We start from the raw sequence: 21,404 nt of genomic DNA, 5'->3' as shown, positions 1-21,404 counted from the left end.
TTTACAAAAATTTCAAGCTCATTATTTCGAATTATCGGTAGTAACGGTACCAAGTATCGATATTTTGACATTACAAGCTTGTAATGCACACCTTGGATTATATGAAATAAAACTATTAATAAACCGGCATGGAAATGTCATTTTTTTAATATGAATAGTCGTTTTTTAGCGTTTACTTTCGCAAAACATTCAAAGTAACCGTTCTTACGATGATATTTTTAAAAAAACTTCGCATATATATATAAAGTGCATCTTTATTTTCCTTCATTTTATCTTAAATATATTTAAAATATAAAAAAATAATTTTGTATTACAACAACTTTAAAGGAATTTCAATCGATAAATAAGTAGGAAACTGCCTCAACCGCTTTAATCCTAACATCTTCATTTTCATCGTTGATAAGTCTCAATAATCTATCACAGACCGTATCCAAAGACACTCTAGATCTATTTTCGGGAATCATCTGGGAATACAACACACCAGTTATTAAAGCGGCGTTACCTTTTATCTCCACCCATTGACTTTTGAAATAAGAAAGGCACGTCATTATTAATAACGGAAACAGATCTTGCATATCCGCTGCCTAAAAATGACGCACGTCATAAACGTCATAAAAATTGACATACGTCATTTATGACGTAAGTCAACACACTTATACAATGATGTTACCATGAGTTTGATGAAATCCCTGACGAAATCATTGAAGTGCAAATTAGCCTCGTCGATCAAATGCTCTTGAATCATCGAATTAACTTTCGAACCCTCCAAATACGGTCCGATTTTCCTTAAAGTATATTTACAAGCCTATAAAATAAATAAATAAGAATTATATCGAGAAAATTGTGAATTTAAACGATTTCTTTTATACTTTTACAACGTAAATATCGGGATCACTCAAATGTAGAAGCAAAGTAACTACGTTTCCGTGAATTTGTTCTCTGAACGCTTCCAAATTTCCCTCCGAGTTGATCGATTGCGTTAAATCGCCGAGTAACCTGAAAGCCGCTCGACGGAGATTCACGTCTTCTTGATCCAATAACGGTTTTATCCTAACAGCGGCGGTCACTTGGAAAGAACTGAATTTACAACCCTCCATTGTCGTCAGTAATTTAGAGAAACTCAACATGCCTTCCAAAATTACGGCACTTTCGACTCTGAAATTAAATTGTATTTAAAATGAATCGAATAAAGATAACCGATGGTTTATATTGAGAAACCTCTACGATTTATGTCAACCATAGAAAGTATGAAACTCTATGATTTCTGTCAACCATAGAAAGTATGAAACTCTATGATTTCTGTCGACCATAGAAAGTATGAAACTCTATGATTTCTGTCGACCATAGAAAGTATGAAACTCTATGATTTCTGTCGACCATAGAAAGTATGAAACTCTATGATTTCTGTCGACCATAGAAAGTATGAAACTCTATGATTTCTGTCAGCCATAGAAATTATGATGCTCTATGATTTCTGTCAACCATAGAAAGTATGAAACTCTATGATTTCTGTCAGCCATAGAGACCATAGAAATTATGAATTCTGTCAGCCATAGAAATTATGAAACTTTATGATTTCACTCTCATGGTTAGGTTATATACTTACCCAATATTGTTATAATCCAAACTGTTCATCAAAACGCCGAGGATGGGATTGCAGTGTCTCGAAACTAATTCGTAGCTGAGATGTTCGGCGGCGTAACCGAGACCTCGCAACCCCAATTTCCTCACTAAACAATTAGTGTCTCCTTGCACGTCCAAAATCATCTCGAGGAGATTTTCGGTGAGGACGTTTTGTTCGGTGTAACTTTGTTGTAACAGATGCGAAAAGAACGCAACTGTAGCTATCCGTTGCGGATCCAAATCGGCTCTAATGTACGGGCCTAAACTAGCCACTAACCACGAGAGCGATTGAGAAGTTTCCAGACACACGTTTTCGACTAACAATTGAATTACCTGAAACAATCATTGTTCGATAACAGAGTTTGTTACGAATCTCGAATCGGCGTGACACGAAATAGTAAAAACAGAAATAAACCTCTATGATATTTGTCATTGATCTATCAACTGATTTTCGCATTTTCTTTCGTGTTTTAACCTCAAAAAATCTTCTATTTCATTATTATATTTTCATTTGTTAATTTAATATTCGTGATTTTTCCCGTGTTCATAGATAAACAAAAATAAAGAGGAAGTATTAACCATCGGAAATTGAGTTATCATTGAAAGTAAAGGGAAACCTCTATTGTTTACGTGAATCATAGAAAATAAGAGAGTTCTATGGCTCATATGTCAATAAAAAAATGTACAAAACTTACTTGACAGAGTAACATCTATGGTTTACCACGAACATTGATTTAAGAATCATTAGATCTATGGTTTATACGTCGATGAAAAAGTAAAAAGAAGAGGAATATATTGTCGGTTCGTATGAAACGTTTAAGGCAAAGAAAAACGTCTAAATTTTATTTCGAACATTGAATTAAGATAAAGTAGTTTCTATGGTAAGTGTAAAACGATAAAAACAATGTTTAAACCTCTATTGTTTCCGCTTGTCATTGATAGGGAAAGAAGAATCTTTCATTTTTCATGACATCTATGGTTTGTACGAAAAGAAACTTCTATGGTTTTAATTAATTATTGGAATTAAGAGATAATTCTATGGTTTTCATTAATTATTGGAATTAAGAGATAATTCTATGGTTTATAATGATTGTCGAAAGAAACCTCTGTGGTTAGTGCAAAACGACGATCCGTGGTTCTCATTTATTATTATAGAGCTCTGTGGTTTTGATGTTTACACCTTGTTCTTACCTGTAGAAACACCTCGACGTTCTCTAACGCCTCGGAATTATTCATGATCAATAATCCCGACGCCATTTTCTCGAATTCGCAACACAACAGAAACGACCTAAAAGTTTCGACGGCAACTTTGCTCGGCACCAACTTATAGGCCTGTTTGTTGAACGTAAACGTGAATTTTTCATTGGACACGTCGTTTTTCTTACAAAACGGCGCCACGGTATTCATATAAGACGAAACGCAAATCAAAAACAACGTAAACAAATCGGGAAATTGTTGCAGACAAATTTCTTTGAGTTGCGGGTTTTTCAAAATTTCGTGGAAAGCGCAAACGGCTTGCAACGGTTGCAAATTTGCCACTTTCATATCTCCGCCGCCCTGATCTTCGTACAGGGGAGTAGATTTGATGGATTTTTTCAATTGGTCCATCAAATCGGCCGCCAAAGTTGGATCGGTGGATATAATCGACCAACATTCACATATAGAGCTGAAAATATAAACAAATATAAAGAAAATGTACACGAAATTGTGGAAAATCGAATAAAAACCTATCGTAAGGTAGGGGTTGGTTCAGTAGAACCCCGCAAACGGTCTTCGAATGGTGCATCGCCAGGTTAAAAACTGCCCTATACGTCGAGGATTTGGTCCGAGGGCACCGGATCTCGTACAACTGCCTCAACAGCTTTTCCAGTACTGGTACGACGTTACTCAACAGCTCCCCGCCTAGAAAAACGAAAAAATATGCGTTAGACGAAAACAATACTACACCGGGACAAGTGGTACCTTTAGTTTTCAATATCAAATTGAGTACTATGCCGCTCCCGTTGGAGCTTGACGCCTCGCAATCCAAAAGGGCGTCGGATAATCCATCGACGCAATGTATTAGTTGAAACGCGGGGAGATTCGCGCATATTACGTGAGCCAAATCGCAAGTGAGGTTATATAACTGCTTGGGTTCGTCGGAATCGATTTTCTGTTGGATGTGTTGCAGCGAATTACTCAAAACTTTGTCGTGATCTCTCATGTGACCCTCGTATCGAGCCGCTATACACAGTATGAGACATAAACAATCGACGGCGACTTTTCGTATATTTTTATTCGGGTCCGCGCATCTCGGTACGACTTTGGCCAAGAGGAAACCGGTTTGGCCGAAGGTGGTCGGGCATTCGTAGGCGAATTTCATGTTGTCTAAGTACGATTGGAGGACTAATCTGAGCGTTTCCGCGGCGGGTAACCTCTGTTCCGGTCGTTTTTTGCCTGGAAATTCGATAATTTTTCATTTAATTCATAGTTGAAGGGTTTTTTTTATATATATATCGCTACCTTCGATCGTTTAAATATCGATTCGATCGCCAAAATGGAATTTTTCAGATCGATTAGATCCATTTTTTTTTGTTAATGAGTAATTTTCGAGTTTTTTTCGACATTTTCAAATTAAAATATTTATAAGAATAAAAATGAAGCTTCTATGGTTTATTTAAACTACTAAACGTAAAAAAGAAGAAGCTAAAATGATTTATATCGAAAACACGATATAGAAACCTCTATCGTTTACGTTTGTCTATGAAAATAATAAAGATAATTCTATGGTTCCATCAAATGATCGAAACTAGCAAAAAAGAAACCTCTATGGTTTATATTAATCACTGAAATAAATTTATTTCGATGGTTTTAACTGACTGTTGGATATAAAAAAACTTCTATGGTTCATTTGAACTACTAAACGTAAAAAAAGAAGCTAAAATGATTTATATCGAAAACACGATATAGAAACCTCTATCGTTTACGTTTGTCTATGAAAATAATAAAGATAATTCTATGGTTCCATCAAATGATCGAAACTAGCAAAAAAGAAACCTCTATGGTTTATATTAATCACTGAAATAAATTTATTTCGATGGTTTTAACTGGCTGTTGGATATAAAGAAACTTCTATGGTTCATTTGAACTACTAAACGTAAAAAAAGAAGCTAAAATGATTTATATCGAAAACACGATATAGAAACCTCTATCGTTTACGTTTGTCAATGAAAATAATAAAGATAATTCTATGGTTTCATCAAATAAACAAAAAAATTCATTTCTATGGTTTATACGAATCATTTAGAACAACATATACTTCTATGGTTGAAGCATGTCATTCAAAAAACAAAGAAACTTCTATGGTTAGTGTAAATCAAATTTTATGAACAGATACTTCTATGGTTTGAATTAGTCATTGAAATTAATCAAGTTAGATCTATGGTTTATGTAAATCGATGAAAGTAGTAGTAGAACCAATGATTAAAAGCGCCGTAGAAGAAATATTTATGCGAACCAAAAGAATTTATTTCTACGGTCTGAAAATAACGAAACCTCCCCCTATTAACAATTAATTTTGTTTTTATAGTAAAATGAATCACTTACCAAGCCATGGCTCTAGTAGAGTCACGATTTCGTCCAAAGCAGCGGGCGACAAATTTTGCAAAAGCAAATCTTTCACCAACTGATTCAATTCCGTAAAACTTTTCGTAACGTGCGGCGCCAATTTCAAGTCACCGTAATATTTATCGACATTATCTTGATTGATTTTGCAATAAATTATGGCTGCGTTGTAAACATTATCGAAAAATAATTTCAGCAAATCGATTCTTTCGGCGGATTCGATGGGAAGGGGTAATCTTATTAGAGCCGTTACTGTTGGTATTATGAGAGGGAAGAGTTCGATGTATTCCGGACCGTTGTGTAGTTGGACTTGAGACGAAACTAACCTAAAATAGTTTAAATTTAATTTAAAATTGTCGAAAACCACGTATGAATATTCAACACACTGTATATATGTTGGGAAAATGGAGAATAAAATTAAAATCAACAAGTGTCTTGTATATAAATCATATTAACAAATTATATTCTGTTGAATTTCAAAGTTTTTGTGAAGTTATACCAGAAATTTGTGAACTTATCTTGCAGAAAACTATCTTTAAATATCCTATATGTAGAAATCATAACCTTTATCTGCAACTTTTCATTGTTTTCACTTTTTTTCTTTTGTTGATCTCTTATCCACCCTGTATATCGAATATCATTAATTCCAACTTAAATCGGGGTAAGTTTCTATATTTAACATTATTTTAATTACAAATTTGTAGCAACAACACAACATTTAATAAAAAAGATGTTTGTTAATTAAGTATAATATAATTTTTTGTTTGCAATATTTTAATTTATTGCATGAATTTGAATAAATTTCGATTTTCACCTTATAAAACCCATAAGAAATAAACTTTCTAATAATTTCGTTGTAACATTGTTTATTTTATAATATTTTTAACTTTCTATTGCAAATAGAAACACAAAATGAAAAATTTAGAGAAGTAGCAGCTGTTTTATGTAAATAGTTTTCTCTTATGTAGATTTTTAATAAATAAAAATGATTAACGAACCCAAAAAACACATAATCAATTGATATAATTGATCATTATCACATAACATATAGTTTCAAAGTTGATTCATGGAAAAATCTATTTGTTTTTACGATATATAATGAAGAAATTGTACAAAAACGTACATACGTGTTAAAATTCCATGGAAAACTACATCACCACTATAAAATTATTATTCACTTTATTTATTTTTTCACACAAACACAATAGACATTCTCTTTTTCGTATGTAATTATTTTAAAAACAACTTCACAATCTAATATAACCACAAGTTTGTTGCCATTTTGAAAACATGATTTCTGTCGGTTAACACGAAATCTTTTTTATCGATTGAAGCGCGGTAAATTTCAAAATCATAGAAAAACTTTTATTTACTATATTAATTAATTAGAAAGTTAATTTTTTGGAATTATAATAAATATTTATATACGAGGCATCGTCGTTTTACGTTTTAATCACAAACCTATTAATTAAAAACATATAAAAAGTATATTTTTGAGATTATCCGCTGCTACAATAATTTTACATCGACGTATGAAATACAGGGTTTTCGAAAAATAAGGTACAATAAAACTAAAACAAAAATCGTTATTTTTTCCGAAAATTAGGTATTAAAAAATTCACTTGGACAAAATACAGGAAATAGGAGGGTCCATTGCCCAAAAATAATTATTTCTACATGAAATTAATAGTTAAAAAGTCCAATAGACCAAAATACGGCAAACAGGGGGTCTAAAATTACCTAATTCAACTGAGAAATATATTTTTTTCAATATTCTACATTCTACATACCTTTTGGTGCAAACTTTGTATTAAAATTGGAATTTTTAATGATACAACACGATTAAATAAAATTATGAAAATTGCCTCGGCAGTCAACGTGTTAAGCGAACGATATATGGTATATATAAATATACGAGGGGCGAAAAATGTGAAATAAATTTAACGAAGGACAAAAAAGGGGGTTGTAAAAAGAAAAACTTACCTTATAACATTATCCCTCTCGTTCATTCGAATATGCAAGGAATTTCTGTTGGGGTGCATGGCGTCGGCGACTGCGTGTATCGTCTTCAAGCAAATTTTCTTCAAAAAAAAATCCCTGCTGTTGTTCAATTCGTTAACGGCGTAATCCAAAATTTCACTTTCGACAACTCTCAAAAGTTTATCGGCCGGGGCTTCGTTGCAGACCTGCGCATAACTGCAAAGTACCGCGTACCTTAAACGGTCGAGGGCCACTTCGTGTTTTTGATCTTTGAGGAAAATCATAAATTTCGAGGATTTTTTCGTGAGTACGTCTCTTCGTATCACGGCCAATTTGTCGAGGACTAATTGCAAATGAGATCTGGAACAGATACCGACTGCTTCTGCGCATGTGTGACATTCCATGTAATCTGTCAATTTGACGTTGTTGAGAATGTTGTCTAGAGATTGGGTGACGGTTTCTTTATCTTTTATATAACAAAGAGTTATCGCGAGACATTTTAATAAGAAATGTTTTTCCGATTGTTTCATTTGATATACACCATTTTGGTTAGCGATATATCTGAAATGGAAAAATTATGGTATCTGTCCGTGGAGCTATTAGTACACAAGTTTTTATAGGTTAGTTTCTCGAAAACTTCAATTTTATTGAATTCTAATGAGCTAAGATACACTATCACAAGAACTTTTATCGTACCACTATATTTAAACACCCTGTATTTTAAAGAAATAATTTTCAACTGCAATTTTTATTAATTCGCCTTCAATTTATAAAAAATAACAATTATTTTTTAAACATACTGTATATTTGCAAGCTAATATTCCCGAATCAATTGCAGTTTACGTTAAAACGCGTCTAATTTTCAAAAAAATACCATTTTTGAACGAATCGAATTTCCAGACGACTAGATCATACAGTTTATTGTGAAAATCAATTAAAAAATGACGGCAACAATTTTTTAAACATTCACGTCCTAATTTTTGTTAAATGGATATTTACTTTCAATCTCGAAACTCGAAAATGCTTCAAATAAACACAAAAACGTTCACAACTCTAATTCACACCTCGAAACTGTTTATCCTAAAACGCCATATTGAATCACGTGGTTCGAAAAACATTATTTATATTGGGGTAAATATTGTCTGTAATTTCTATTTTTTTATCACGTCGGCACTCAAGTTCACCACCTTTTAATGTCGGATATTAATCATTTCGATTTATTTTGTCCAAATATTGTCAAATAACAATGCGATAAACACAATTACGACGATTAACAAACTGAGAATAACCCCACTCGTGCAAAATGGCCGACTTGTCAAAGTCACGTTTTTAGAATGGTCTATAAATTTACAGTAGTATGTAGTAGACATTGTGAGGTTATATTAAAAACGACAAAACATCTCGTGTATTTAAAGGGATTAATTAGATAAATAACAAATTTCCAGTGATGAAAGTGTAAAAATTTATATGAGGACGTTTTTATCTCCAATTGTAAAGTGTAATTTGAAATTTGTTTATTCGAATTCAACAAAACTGTTAATAACAACGAATAATTTTACCATTCGAACTAATCTGTGTATAAAATAGTAAACAACAATAACAATTATTGTTATTATTAATAAATAACATTGTTTACGTCGGAAATCTAAATAAAAACAACTTTTTTGTAGAAAATATTTGCAACGAATACAAATTAATCATTCGAAAATAGAATAAATTTACAATTAAGTGAACAGTTTTTACAGGGTGGTGTTCAATAATATTATAAGAAATGCAATAAAAAGTATCTTGGAGGTGAATGAACTTGCATTGACGGTGGAAATTGTGAGGTTATGGTGAAAATTAGAAAATATCACATTATTCATTTATTTAGTTAGGAACACTAAGTAAATAATGAAATTTGCAGAGGTGGGAACGTGATAATTTTGTTGGGTACGTTTTTTTTCCTGCCATTATTGAAATTTGTTTTTTCAAAAAAATATTTGCAACTAATACGAATTTATTGTTTTTCAAAATTTGCCTAGTAAAATATTGGAATAAATAGTGAAAAATTCACAAAATACAATGTTGTAAGGAGTTTAACAGTGATTTAAAAAGTTTTTACAGGGTGTTTCAATAATATGATACTTTTTTCCAAAAAATATTAGCAACTAATACGAACTTATTGTTTTTCAAAAATTTGCAGGATGAAATAGTGTCTAAGTGCAATAAATAGTGAACAATTTCAAAAATAGAACAAAGTGAACAGTTTTTACAGGGTGGTGTTCAATAATATGTTACCATTAAAGTTTATGAAGAAATGTAATAGGAGGTAAAAATAAACAATTTTATACACTAAAAAATGTGAAAATGGATAAAACATGTTAAATAACCCACACTATTATTTGTATTTACCCCAATTTCGTGAAAATAATACAAAATAAAAGAATTATTTGAAATTTTCGTACTCACCTGGTATTATTATAAACATCTAATTGCTTCTTCGTATTGGTGACAACTATTTCAGTAAACAGGGTGTTGTCGGTGGTTTCGAAGAGGATATTCAAAAAATCAAACACCAAATCGTGCCATTCTGAAACGTGGAAATTTTCAAAATTTTGTTCGAGGTATTTCAACAACTGTGGTATCTTCGTATCCCATACACTTTTATAAGTTTCGACGTTGCACGGTTTAATATTTTTAAGGAAATTCAAAATGAAACAACCCCTGAAATCGGGAACTGGATTGGCCAATAGAGACAAGCACCTTACGAAAGCAGTATCGCAACATTGGATCGTGTCCCTTTTCGAAGCCAGATGAGTGAGGCATCTCAAAATGATTATAATGGCATCGTCGAAAGCTGGATTCAGGAAACTATTCAATAATAAATCCCACAGGAATGATTCTAGATCCGGTACCGAAGTGGTTAGCATGTACAACGTGTTATCTGAAGATTTTTGTATGTTTTCCAATTCTTTGGTGTCGATGTTGTGATTTTTTGGTAAAATTTGCTTGCAGCTCAATTTCAGTATGAATTCCATGTACTTTCCTGGACCGTCTGGATTTATATCTGGAAATAATTAGGTTTTAATTCAATGTAAATTACATATTTTGATAACAGAGTCTCTTTAGGTGATGATAAGTGATATAAAATAAGACCACAGCCTTCTAAAGATCCCAATAAAGTCGTTAAATAGTTTAAAATGAAAATTAAATCAATGGTAGTGATATTAGAGTCCTAATAAGGGGGTTGCTAGCAGAGGAAATATTTCTATTGTCCATAAAACCCGCAAACGGTTAAAATTGAAGGAAATGTACTAACCTTTATCTACGATAACGTTCTTGCAGGACAGAGCTACTATTAGTTTGACAAGCGACGTTTTAATTTTCACGTTATTGTCATTTAATAGTTCATTGATGTATCTCACTATATCCTTATATCTTCTTTTGATGGATTGATCCCCGGAATGCGAAACCAAATGCGTTATAACAATCAGAGATTTTACTTTCTCTTTATCGTTATTATTCTTCAGTTGAGATAATAGTTGATCGATTGTATTATCAGTGAAATGCAAAGCGAACGATTCGTAGCATCTCAGTACTTCAGAATGACTTTTTAAAAAACCAGGTTGAGCGTAATCCGGCGAAACGCACACCAAATCGAATAGATTACTTAAAATATTCGGTAGTAGAGGTTCCAGTAACATTCCATTGACTTTAACCGCTTTTTGTATAACAGAACCTAAACATTTGGTTATGTTATAGGGATTAACGTGTTTTTTATAGAGATTAATGAGTATTTGTATGGTTTTCGTAGTTTGTTGGGTCACTCGTTCTATCGACATTATTGGAAAAATGGACGTTAACGCCTCCAATACACTTTCAGTTGTTTTCGAATCTCGAGAGTAGATCCATGTGGAAAATAGAACATCGTAAACGGTGCTTATTTCAGTACCAAAATTTTCTATATCGATCGTAGTGTCTGGTACTTTCTCACAGTTTGATATATATTCAGTTAGGGCTTCACAAAAATTCCCCAAAGCTGTAAAATTAATTATTATCATAATTTTTTTTAAATAAATAATGTTACTTACCAAATGAAAAAGCTTGTTTTAAAATATCAGTTTTTATGCCTCCAAGGAGGGGTAGCATTATATTAAAAATATCTTTTAAATAGGGAACAATAGCTAAAGCATTAACACTCGCCAGGGCTCCCATGGTGTACGGAATCATGTGATGGGGGATTACACCAGGTTGCATTTTTGCTTGAAGTGAATCTATTATCTAAAAAAATACGACGATGACGAGAAAAAAAATAAATTAGCTAAAAAACTCACTTGGACGTAGTGCTCTCGTCCGAGAGCTACGAGTACACCAGATGCGGGAGTTTGTATAATCGGCTCGTACGAAATATTTTCAGTCATAACCGATAAGCTTACATCTACTGTTAAAATTATTGTATCTCCATTAATTTTCACTAAATGATCTGAACAAACTATTTCCATTATGTGTAGTATAGATGAGATGTGTTCGGGTAGTGTTTTGGGATTTTTATTAATAAACTGACAACACGAATTTAAAACTTGATTTGGATGTTTATCCGATAGCTTTTTTAAAGAACATTTTACAGATTCTGACACCAAATAGCTTTTATCGGTTACAGATTGTAATAATCTACCGATAGTGACTACAAAATATTCAAGTTAAATAGAACAGATAATTAGTAAAATATGTATTTACCTTGCAATTGTGTTTCGGCGTTAATTTTTACGTTGACAGCCATTATTCCACTACACTTATATGTTTTTTAATATTTAAAGTTCTTAGTTATCATTTTCATCTTTCAGCTGATTTTTATTTTGAAATATAACTGTCACATTTGACTTTGACATATGTGACATACTGTACGTTCCGCTAATCGTTTTGTTTTAGGGCTTAACATGGTTTTTATAGAGATACATAAGTAATTGAATAATTTCCATATCATCATTGTAAAATTGTGAATATTTAGAGATATTCGTTATCATTTTCAATTTCCAGCTGTTTTTTATTTTGAAATATAACTGACATAGAATACGTTCCAATTAACATGACCGATGACGTAAGAAAACAGTATTTATTCGGAATGTTCAAATTAACTACCGCGAACAAAACTAATATCTTAAAATTACCTCAAGGTGCGTTTTTTAGTAGATTTGAATTCAAATCAGTTTAGGGATCAAATACACGCGCGCAATCAAAATTACGGTAAGATCAGTTTTAGTTTTTAGTAATTATTTTTTGTTGGTAACATTGTTACTTTTAATTATTGATTACGAATTGATCCTCTTGGTAGAGTATAGATTCATAATAAACTGGTGACCATTTAATTCGGAACGCGATGAACGAACAAAGCTATTCACGAGCAGACTCCGAACCAATTCGTAAACATAGATAATTAAATATGGATTTATCTATGACATAAAATGTCGTTCAAATTTGTCTTGATAAAATAAAAATATATTTATGCTATTACATTATCTGTTTTATAAGTATTTATTTCTAGGAAAATTTTTCTCCTAAAAAAACCAAAAAAATGACGTAGTAATGTATAATGTTTGGATAGGTCTTATTTAATTAGGTTAAATTTAATGAGTACCGTTCTTTTATAAAGTAATTCTAAAGTTCATACTTTAGATTAACCCAGTACCAATTTAACAGTAATTGTAACAGAAATATGAATCATCTTTTTAAACCAGTAGTTGGTGAAATGTGTTGATGAGATGATTTCAAATTATGGCTAAATCTACATTCAGGTATTTCTATTTGTATTACATAAATAGTGGATTAAAAATTAGATTATATCGCGAAAAATTTCTTAATAAAACAACTTTTCCTGTATTAAAACTTGTAGTAAAGTCGATGAATATGGTTTTGAACGTCCAGATAATTTTAATTATGATATATACGAACAATTCATGTCTCAGTATATAAGAACTCTTACGAGAAGAGCACAGAGATGGAGTACATTTAAAGGTGATATTTACCAAAAATCGAGTACTTTGAAAAGGTTTATAAGAAAGGGAATTCCGAGTGATCGTCGTACTTCTGTCTGGATGCGAATATCTGGTGCAGAAAATCTAAAAAACTCGAGTGAATTGTCTTATAGTGCTCTAAGAAAAAAAATCAATAACCAACACATCATTGATACGATACAAATAGATCTGCCAAGAACATTCCCTGGTAAATATTTGAATTTTTTCATTTGATAGTTTTAATATTTGTACTGTTGGTGTAAATTGTAAATTAACTTGGTTTGGGCCATCCTGCTGTATATTTCTAATTTTTTTTACATTTCCAGAAAATATTTACTTCAGTAACCACGAGTATCTGCCGAAAGAGTTATTTAACGTTTTGGGTACTTTTGCCCACCAAAACCAAGAAGTTGGTTATTGCCAGGGGCTTAATTACATAGCGGGGCTTCTTTTGCTCGCCACGAAAGACGAAGAAGCGACTTTTTGGTTATTGAAAGCATTAGTGGAAAAAATTCTACCTCAATACTATATAGTTACAATGACTGGGCTTTTAATTGATCTCGATGTTTTAGATGAACTAGTTTCAAATTTTGAGCCGTTAGTTCATGCCCATATACATAATATCGGTATGCCTTGGGCTATGGGGACTACAAAATGGTTCATTTGTTTATATTCCGAGGTAACCGTTACAGGTATCTCCACTTGGTTACTTAATTTCGAGTTTTTCAGGTACTGCCTACAGAGACTGTGTTCAGAATATGGGATTGTTTGTTCAACGAAGGATCAAAGATCATTTTTCGAGTGGCAATTGCGTTAATTAGATTGCACAGGGACAAAATTTTACGGACAAGTGAATTGGGAGAATTGATCGGGTGTTTTAGAGACATGAGAAACCACGAATCTGTGATCAATTGTCATATATTTATGCAAGTAAGTTTATTTATTTATTTGGGTGTATAAGCTAAGAATTCCATTAAAAAAAATCATAAAAATTTGTCTTTGGATCTTCAAACGACTTTATCAGATTGAATAACAAAATATTTTCAATAATTATAGCGTAGATCATGGTGCGCAACGTCATATTGTACAAAACATAACCTCGTTCTACAATAGACTTGTTATTACCTAACCTCACATACACATAATTTTGACAGGTGACTTTTAGTGGGAAAACTTGCAATATGACAAACAAATTGTTTAAATGTATGTTTTTATTGATTCTGAGTAAAATAACCCTCAAAACACGATATAAAATTGTTGATAAGTGAGTTGACGTCCTATTGTTTTTATTAATAATAATATTTCTTCCATAGGGAATGATTAAATGAATAAAAATTTCGAAAATAAAAACAAATTCTTTACAAATCCGAATAAAGAATCTATTTTTGCTATATATCGTTGATATTAAATAAAACATAACCTCATTCTTCCACTTTTTTCAAATTTCTGTATTACTCTGGATCATAGAAATATACTGCTGTCAATTCTAGTGTCATTCGAGTGACGCAATACTTTTTGAAACGATTTTTTTGTCTATGAAATTAATAATCGATCTGAATTCATTCCGATTCTTTAGCAATTGATAATCGATTCCTTCCAATTCTTTTTTTCTCTTAGAAATTGATAATCGATTTAAAATTATTTCTGATATATGTTTAGAATGGAAAATTAAACACAATTAACAAGCTGATAATTTTTTATATTCTCATAACCTGAAAAGTTTTCTTACAGACAATTCTAATCTCGATCGGAGTGTATGACGTCATAATTTCACTTTTTCATAGACTTAGTAGCCTATAACCTTACAAAAGCACCTTCGTTTTTGACATTTGACAGTGACAGTTCTGCGCATAGAACAATTTTCACATAAACCGAAAGGAACTACTACTAAATGTCAATATAATCTTCTATGTTGTGTCAATATAATTAAAATTGGAAATATTTTGCTGTATGAAGTCATAGTTTCATTCTTTTCGACTTTGTAGTACATAACTTCACCAACGCATCTTTGTTTTTGACATTTGACAGTTCTACGCATGGAACAGATCGATTTATATAGTTTTATGTTTTGTTTTAGGAAGTATTTAAACTTTCTGGAAATTTATCGAATTCTACTATTTCTAGATTAAGAACAAAATATAGGATTAAACAAATAAAGAATTGAATTTTTTCAAATATTTCACGCACACTACTCTAGTCTATATCACGTAATTTATTGTTAAGACTTTTTTTTATATATATATGTACAATTCATTAAACTATTTCAATTCCTAGAATGTTTTTCTAAAAAATCCTTCGCCTCGTTTATTTTCGACGCAATATATGGAGATCCACCTCTATCCGGATGATTAACAGCCATCACTCTTTTAAAGGCTTCTTTAATTTTTGCCTTATTCGCACTCGGTGAAATTCCTACAAGTAGAAAATGCCTTTCAAATCAAGATCCACAACTCTCTAGCCATTAAGAGGCCACAGAATATTCCATAACTACATAATCGTATACACAAAGGCTAAATTACGTTGAAAAGAAGAAGAACATATACACACTCTTTATAATATAAACATTGTTTCTTAATTTTGAATAGAATTATGACAAAATATGAAAAAAAAATACAAACACAATCTTTTCGATAATTATCAATCTAAAGCTGAAAAAATTAAACTTTAATGTGGTTGAAGACACTTTTAACAAGCATTAATAAAATTCGTTTTTTTTTCTACAATAACCACTTTCCATTTTAAGAAATAATTTAACTGGCTATTAGACAAAAATAAATGGAAAATTTACCTAATATCAATGCTGCTTCTCTCCTATTCATTTTTTGATCGAACCCTCCTTTATAATATTTAGAATTTGCCACTGTAGTCGAATCAAATTTCGGGAGATTCTTCATTGCTTCGTTAAAAGTTTTAGCGGCATTTGGTATTTGCCTTAATGCGTATTTACCAGCAAATCCTACAGCTGCCAGTCCTAATCCAGCTAATATTATATTCTAAAATGTCATATAATAAGAATATTTGTTTATATAGTTATTATTTATCTCACCACCATATTCACGATAATTTTTAAATAATATTCACATTTGACCGAGACGTATTTCAATTACAAATTATAACCTATATATAATGTGTAGTTAAGAATTTTTATCTAAAAATGGTTATTTTCCATAGAACTAAAAATTTGATATCCACAAGTGATTTATTCGAATCATTTTATTGTAAGTTCTATAAATTTGATAGTAGATCAAATACTTTGTAATAAAGAAGAAGAAATAAAAACATATGATTTTGACATTGACATCTAAAGTATGTCTAGCAATTAAGATACTATGCCTATGATATTTATTTAAAATAAAATAATTGTATACGAAATATCTAAATTTACCTTTATTGTTACGTGTTAGAAAGATTCTATTTATAGACAATAGAAGGGTTTAATTGTAGTTTATAAGGTCAAAGGTGTAAATCATTTATCATGCCATAATAGGTAAATAGATGTCATTAATATCAATTTTTGTACCTTGCACTTTGAATATTTTAATTTTTTTATCAAACCACTGACAATGAGGTAATATTTGTACGTAACTGATTGAATTATAATAAATTAATCGTCGATATCAACGTTGGTGTGCTAATGGTACAAAATGCTGTAAAAATGGGTCAAAATTCTAGCTTACCGAAAGGTAGACGGAGATCTTTACGTTCTTTTATGAAAAAAACTCATTCTAAACCAAAATCTTTGAGTCACACCTTTAGTTTGAGCGAAAACGATGATAGAATAGATAGATTGAACATTAACATAGCCAGTGAAGAAGAACTGATGACATTAGATGGAGTAAACAGGGAAATAGCTAGAAGTATAGTGGAACATCGGAAAGCGATAGGAAGATTTCGTAAAATAGAAGATCTAGCAGTAGTGAGAGGTATTGGTGCTGATAGGTTACAAAAATTAAAACCCGAAATTTGTGTTTCATCAAGGAGAAGTTTGAGCTATACCTCATCGAGAGCCCAGAGTTATGATAGCTTGAAAAGTTACGAATCGAGGTTAACTGTGAGATCTAATAAGCTAGTTAACGTGAACAAAGCTAGTGTTTTTGAATTGCAAACTATAAATGGAGTGACACAGGAGATCGCAGCAGCCATAGTACATCATAGAACTAAGAAAGGAAAATTTAGACAGGTATGTTACTACTTTTAGAGATAGTAGGTTATTAAAGTTTTTTGTGTCTTCAGATAGAGGATATGATAAAGGTTAAATGTATAGATAATATACGATTAGCTAGTATTGGTAGATATTTGACAACGCAAAATGATGACGATGACATTTCTGAATTGGAAGAAAGCAGGCCCAGTATTCTCACTAATGGGTATACTATGCCGAATCAGAGGAGCTTCAGAACTGATGGCATGCCCCAAAAGTTACCAATAAGGAACGGTCTTAGTAATTCTAGAGCTATTGATATATTTGAACTACTTTCAGCTTATTCTCCTAGGCCTGTGGTGAAGGAAATTTTCAATTTTTCCAGAAACGGTGAACCAGCTGTGAGAGTAGCTTCTTGGAATTTACACGAATTCTCTTATGAGAAAGTTGGGAATTTGGGTGTTAAGGAAGTTGTTTGTAGGATTATTTTAGAAAACGGGTAATTATAATTGAAATTTCACAAATTGCGTAAAACATTATTACTATTTATTTGTAGGTTTTCGATTATTGCCATTCAAGATGTATTAAATGTAACGGCTTTAAGACTAATTTGTGACGAGTTGAATAACCCAAAATTACAAAGGGTTAAAGAATGGAATCAAAATAATCATCATAATTGGAACTTTTGTATGTTGGATATACATGATTCAAAATTAGGATTCATCTATGATTCTGATGGAGGTAATTTATTTATTATCTAAAACTCTGTTTATAAATTAATTAGTGATGAAAAAACTGGGCGTTTGAGATCTTAACATAACCAAATTTGTGAAAAAATGAATTTTCAAATTTAATTTGGTCGAAAATTAGTTAAGTCTGGTCATAAAAGCCCAAAAATGAATTTTTAAAACTTTAAATGTTATTTTCTGCATTAATTTGATAAAAAGGATAAATTTTTGAATGTGTTTAACTTCAAACGGATTCAAATTTGACTTTTTGAACTAATTTAATCAAAATTTTAAATTCCTGAAGTCAGTTTTATAAAAAAAATGATTTTTTTTGAACTTTATTTGGTCAAAAATTGGTTATTTCAGGTTATATAAGCCCAAAAATAATTTTACAAATGTAAATTTTTCTAAAATGGAATATTCTGTGTAAATTTGGAAAAATGCTTGGTTTCAAATGAATATTGAATTCAAAAATACAGATTTTTGATAAAACTATTTTTGCCATTGTGATTTGGTCAAAAATTGGTATTTCTTAGTTGAATTTGATTAAAAATTGTTTTTGTGGGTCTTATTGGCACAAAAATGGTTTTCACTACTTTGAATTTGGTTATGATAGGAGTTTCTGCATTAATTTAGAAAATTAGGATCATTTTTGAGTGAAAATTGAATTGAAAATTTTAAATTTGATTCAAGATCAGAATTAGGGAGAAAGGTTTAGTTCTAAGTGAATATTGAATTCAAAAATACTGTGTTTGACTTTCAAAGGATTCTAATTAAGCTTATTGACCTTATTTTAGTCATAAAATGGTATTTTTCGATCCAAATTGGTTGAAAAAATGACAAACTTCAAACAAAAATTTGTTTTTTTTTACTAATTTGGTTAAAAATTGGTTCATATTGTCCAAAAAAATGTCTAAATTCGATCCAAAATGGGATTTCCAGTTTTAGTTTATTTAAAAGGCTTTTCTTTATTTATTTTGGTGATAATCATCTCACCTAAGTTCAGTTTGCTCGAGAAATACTTTTTAAAAGTTCAATCTAGTTCTTATCTGGAGTTTAATTTGGAAAAAACTCAAATTTCCTAGTGTCAACTTTCTGTTTCTGGTCTTTTAAGTTAGTTTAAGCCCCACTGGTGGAGTAAAACTTGTTCTATTTTGACTACCCTTTCTTTTTCCATATTTGTTTCTCAAATTTCTTATTTTTAGCTTTTTCACACCCTCCATTTACTTATCTATCAATTTAGAGTTAGATTTACTTCTTTCTTCTTCTTCCAATTTTCCTTTTAAGTTTTCTCTAAACACTTCTTCGTTTTATCTGATGTATTCATCTTAATATGTGTCCTTAATTTCTTTTCCGATTAAAAACATATTTTGTACTAAATAAATTTAACACTTTTCGTAGGTGTACCAATTGATTTATTGTCCTTAAACGAAGGCCCTAGTGACACTAAAACCGAATGCGAAGCTTTAGTAGCCTCGTTCAGAGTAGGAAATATAAATCTACAATTAGTTAATTTAATGTTACACAAAAGTACAAACATCGATTTTTTGGATCAAAAATTCAAAGAGTTGACATCGGAAAGTGATCTATTACTAGTCTTTATCGATTTTACAGGTATCAGAACAATGACAGGTAAAAAAAATTGTGTTGCGATTAATTATCAGTTGATTAATTATTCGTTATTTCGCAGATGACTATTGCACGATTGGGAATTTGAAAGCGGCGTTTTCTACAAACACAAATACCACTTTCGTTAATCCTATTCCAGGATCCAACGCCCACACCGCTAACATATTGTATAACAGTAAAATGGGGAAACAACTGACTGGTATGACTAGCGTGATAAAACAGGGGCTGATTCATCTGGCAATACCAAACGGTTGGTCTTGGGGTGGTCCTGCTAGTCCCTATTGTCCCTTATATGCAGAGTTATACACTAATTCAACATCTGATATCGTCTTGTGATATTTAGCTTTATTTAGTATGATTTTAGATCACATCCAAAGAAATATTGATTGTGTTATGTGCAATAACGTCGTAAATAAATGACAAATACCGTGATACTAACTTAATCCCAGTTATAAACCTTATCGGAAGTACAAGATTAAATAATCATATAAAAATGTAGCAAATTTATTATATTTATTTAAAATAACGTGTAAAAAATATATAAAAATTAGTATTGACTACAGAAATTTAATTACTTATGATGGAAATATAAATTTTATGGTATCTAGTTAAATTTGGAATAATTGGATTATTTTTTTAGTTTATTTAATAAAGTTTCTCTTATTTTAGACATTTTGTTTTATTAAAACCTGTATCTTTTGAAAACGTCAGAAATAGGGAAAATAAAATAAAAGCACCGTTTGTATTCTACAAATTCCAAGTGGAGACAAAAACTTGTACCAATTGAAAAATCAAAGCTTATTTTCTAACAGTAATCAAAATCTCACACAAAATGAGAATGTCAAACAACTTTTAAGTGATTAATAATACACCTTATTTACATAACTAGTTAAATTCATGAAAACGTCTTAATTTCAGTAGGGTCTGTATCTATCTCTTCTATTATCTCTATAACTATTTTCATTGAAATTCCTATAATTATTGTAACTACCACTTGGACGGTCTCGATCTCGGTTATTAAATCTTTGTCTATCATACCACGGTGATATAATAGGAGGAGCAGGTATATCAGAATCTAATATTTTCTTGAATTCCAAATCATTGTCTGTAAAACGTTCGGAAAATTCTAAATCGCATTCCTTTAAAAATTTCTTTTGATCGGGCGATAATTCTTCAGTACTCATTGTTTATGCTTCAAATAGTTTTTGATAAGATTATTAAATAAAAACGTTTTATTAGTATAACAATGTAATGTTAGTTGAAACAATAATATTCTTCTTTTTCGTTTAGTTATTACAAATGTTGTAAATGAACTATTAGCTTTGTTCGCTGCAGATATCCTGAACGTGTTCTGTCAACTCTAGCCAGTGTAATTTTCTAGGTAATTGTATTTAAAAAACGTGGTAATTGACTTTATACTCACAAATGTTAAGAATAAACCTTCGACTAGTTAAATATGTACATTTTATTCTCCTAGCTAGTTTTGAATTGAAATTATAATTTTTAATGTTCTGAACATTTGACGTGTCCAGAAGATATTCGGAATGTGTTTAAATTATCTACCGTGAATAAAGCTTCTATTAGTGTTGATTACAAAATTTTTTTATTAATAATTGTATCTACTATATGTCATATTAAATCCAACGAAAATATTTTTGCTTCTTTTCCATTGGTTAATGATAAATAACTATCTTTTCATCGATTCGA

General features: G+C 30.9%; 5 protein-coding genes across 6 annotated transcripts; 2 read left to right on the top strand and 3 right to left on the bottom strand.

Annotated features, from left to right (window-relative positions):
* Window positions 1–234: 234 nt before the first annotated feature.
* Window positions 235–12,069, bottom strand: LOC130892153 (maestro heat-like repeat-containing protein family member 1). The gene is made up of 14 exons (XM_057797364.1): window positions 11,926–12,069; window positions 11,523–11,872; window positions 11,280–11,469; window positions 10,508–11,227; window positions 9,658–10,255; window positions 7,210–7,767; window positions 5,209–5,552; window positions 3,586–4,059; window positions 3,351–3,525; window positions 2,815–3,289; window positions 1,607–1,956; window positions 870–1,155; window positions 671–805; window positions 235–584 (listed from the first exon to the last, which is right to left on the bottom strand). The coding sequence occupies exons 1-14, from the start codon at window positions 11,966–11,968 to the stop codon at window positions 333–335; spliced, it is 4,950 nt and encodes a 1,649-aa protein (XP_057653347.1). The 5' UTR covers window positions 11,969–12,069; the 3' UTR covers window positions 235–332.
* A 534-nt stretch (window positions 12,070–12,603) lies between these two features.
* On the top strand, window positions 12,604–15,469 carry LOC130892149 (growth hormone-regulated TBC protein 1). The gene is made up of 5 exons (XM_057797360.1): window positions 12,604–12,980; window positions 13,079–13,407; window positions 13,526–13,878; window positions 13,929–14,129; window positions 15,277–15,469. Exons 1-5 carry the CDS (start codon window positions 12,961–12,963, stop codon window positions 15,361–15,363), a joined length of 990 nt encoding a protein of 329 aa, XP_057653343.1. The 5' UTR covers window positions 12,604–12,960; the 3' UTR covers window positions 15,364–15,469.
* LOC130892150 (mitochondrial import inner membrane translocase subunit TIM14) lies at window positions 14,881–16,381 on the bottom strand. 2 transcript variants are annotated; one of them, XM_057797362.1, is made up of 3 exons: window positions 16,249–16,381; window positions 15,988–16,192; window positions 14,881–15,611 (listed from the first exon to the last, which is right to left on the bottom strand). In XM_057797362.1, the coding sequence occupies exons 1-3, from the start codon at window positions 16,249–16,251 to the stop codon at window positions 15,463–15,465; spliced, it is 357 nt and encodes a 118-aa protein (XP_057653345.1). In that variant the 5' UTR covers window positions 16,252–16,381; the 3' UTR covers window positions 14,881–15,462. The 2 variants fall into 2 exon arrangements, with proteins under 2 accessions (XP_057653345.1, XP_057653344.1); XM_057797361.1 differs by having other exon boundaries at window positions 16,246–16,377.
* Window positions 16,382–16,486: 105 nt separating this feature from the next.
* LOC130892148 (endonuclease/exonuclease/phosphatase family domain-containing protein 1-like) lies at window positions 16,487–20,367 on the top strand. The gene is made up of 5 exons (XM_057797359.1): window positions 16,487–17,379; window positions 17,433–17,839; window positions 17,897–18,081; window positions 19,470–19,700; window positions 19,759–20,367. Exons 1-5 carry the CDS (start codon window positions 16,834–16,836, stop codon window positions 20,031–20,033), a joined length of 1,644 nt encoding a protein of 547 aa, XP_057653342.1. The 5' UTR covers window positions 16,487–16,833; the 3' UTR covers window positions 20,034–20,367.
* Window positions 20,368–20,411: 44 nt separating this feature from the next.
* LOC130892151 (uncharacterized) lies at window positions 20,412–20,969 on the bottom strand. Its single transcript, XM_057797363.1, has one exon. It carries the CDS (start codon window positions 20,879–20,881, stop codon window positions 20,612–20,614), a length of 270 nt encoding a protein of 89 aa, XP_057653346.1. The 5' UTR covers window positions 20,882–20,969; the 3' UTR covers window positions 20,412–20,611.
* Window positions 20,970–21,404: the final 435 nt, after the last annotated feature.

Source organism: Diorhabda carinulata, chromosome 4, assembly GCF_026250575.1.
Source record: "Diorhabda carinulata isolate Delta chromosome 4, icDioCari1.1, whole genome shotgun sequence".
NCBI lineage: Eukaryota > Metazoa > Arthropoda > Insecta > Coleoptera > Chrysomelidae > Diorhabda > Diorhabda carinulata.
The sequence above is the reverse complement of the archived record's forward strand: the minus strand, read 5'-3'. Positions and strand labels throughout refer to the sequence as shown.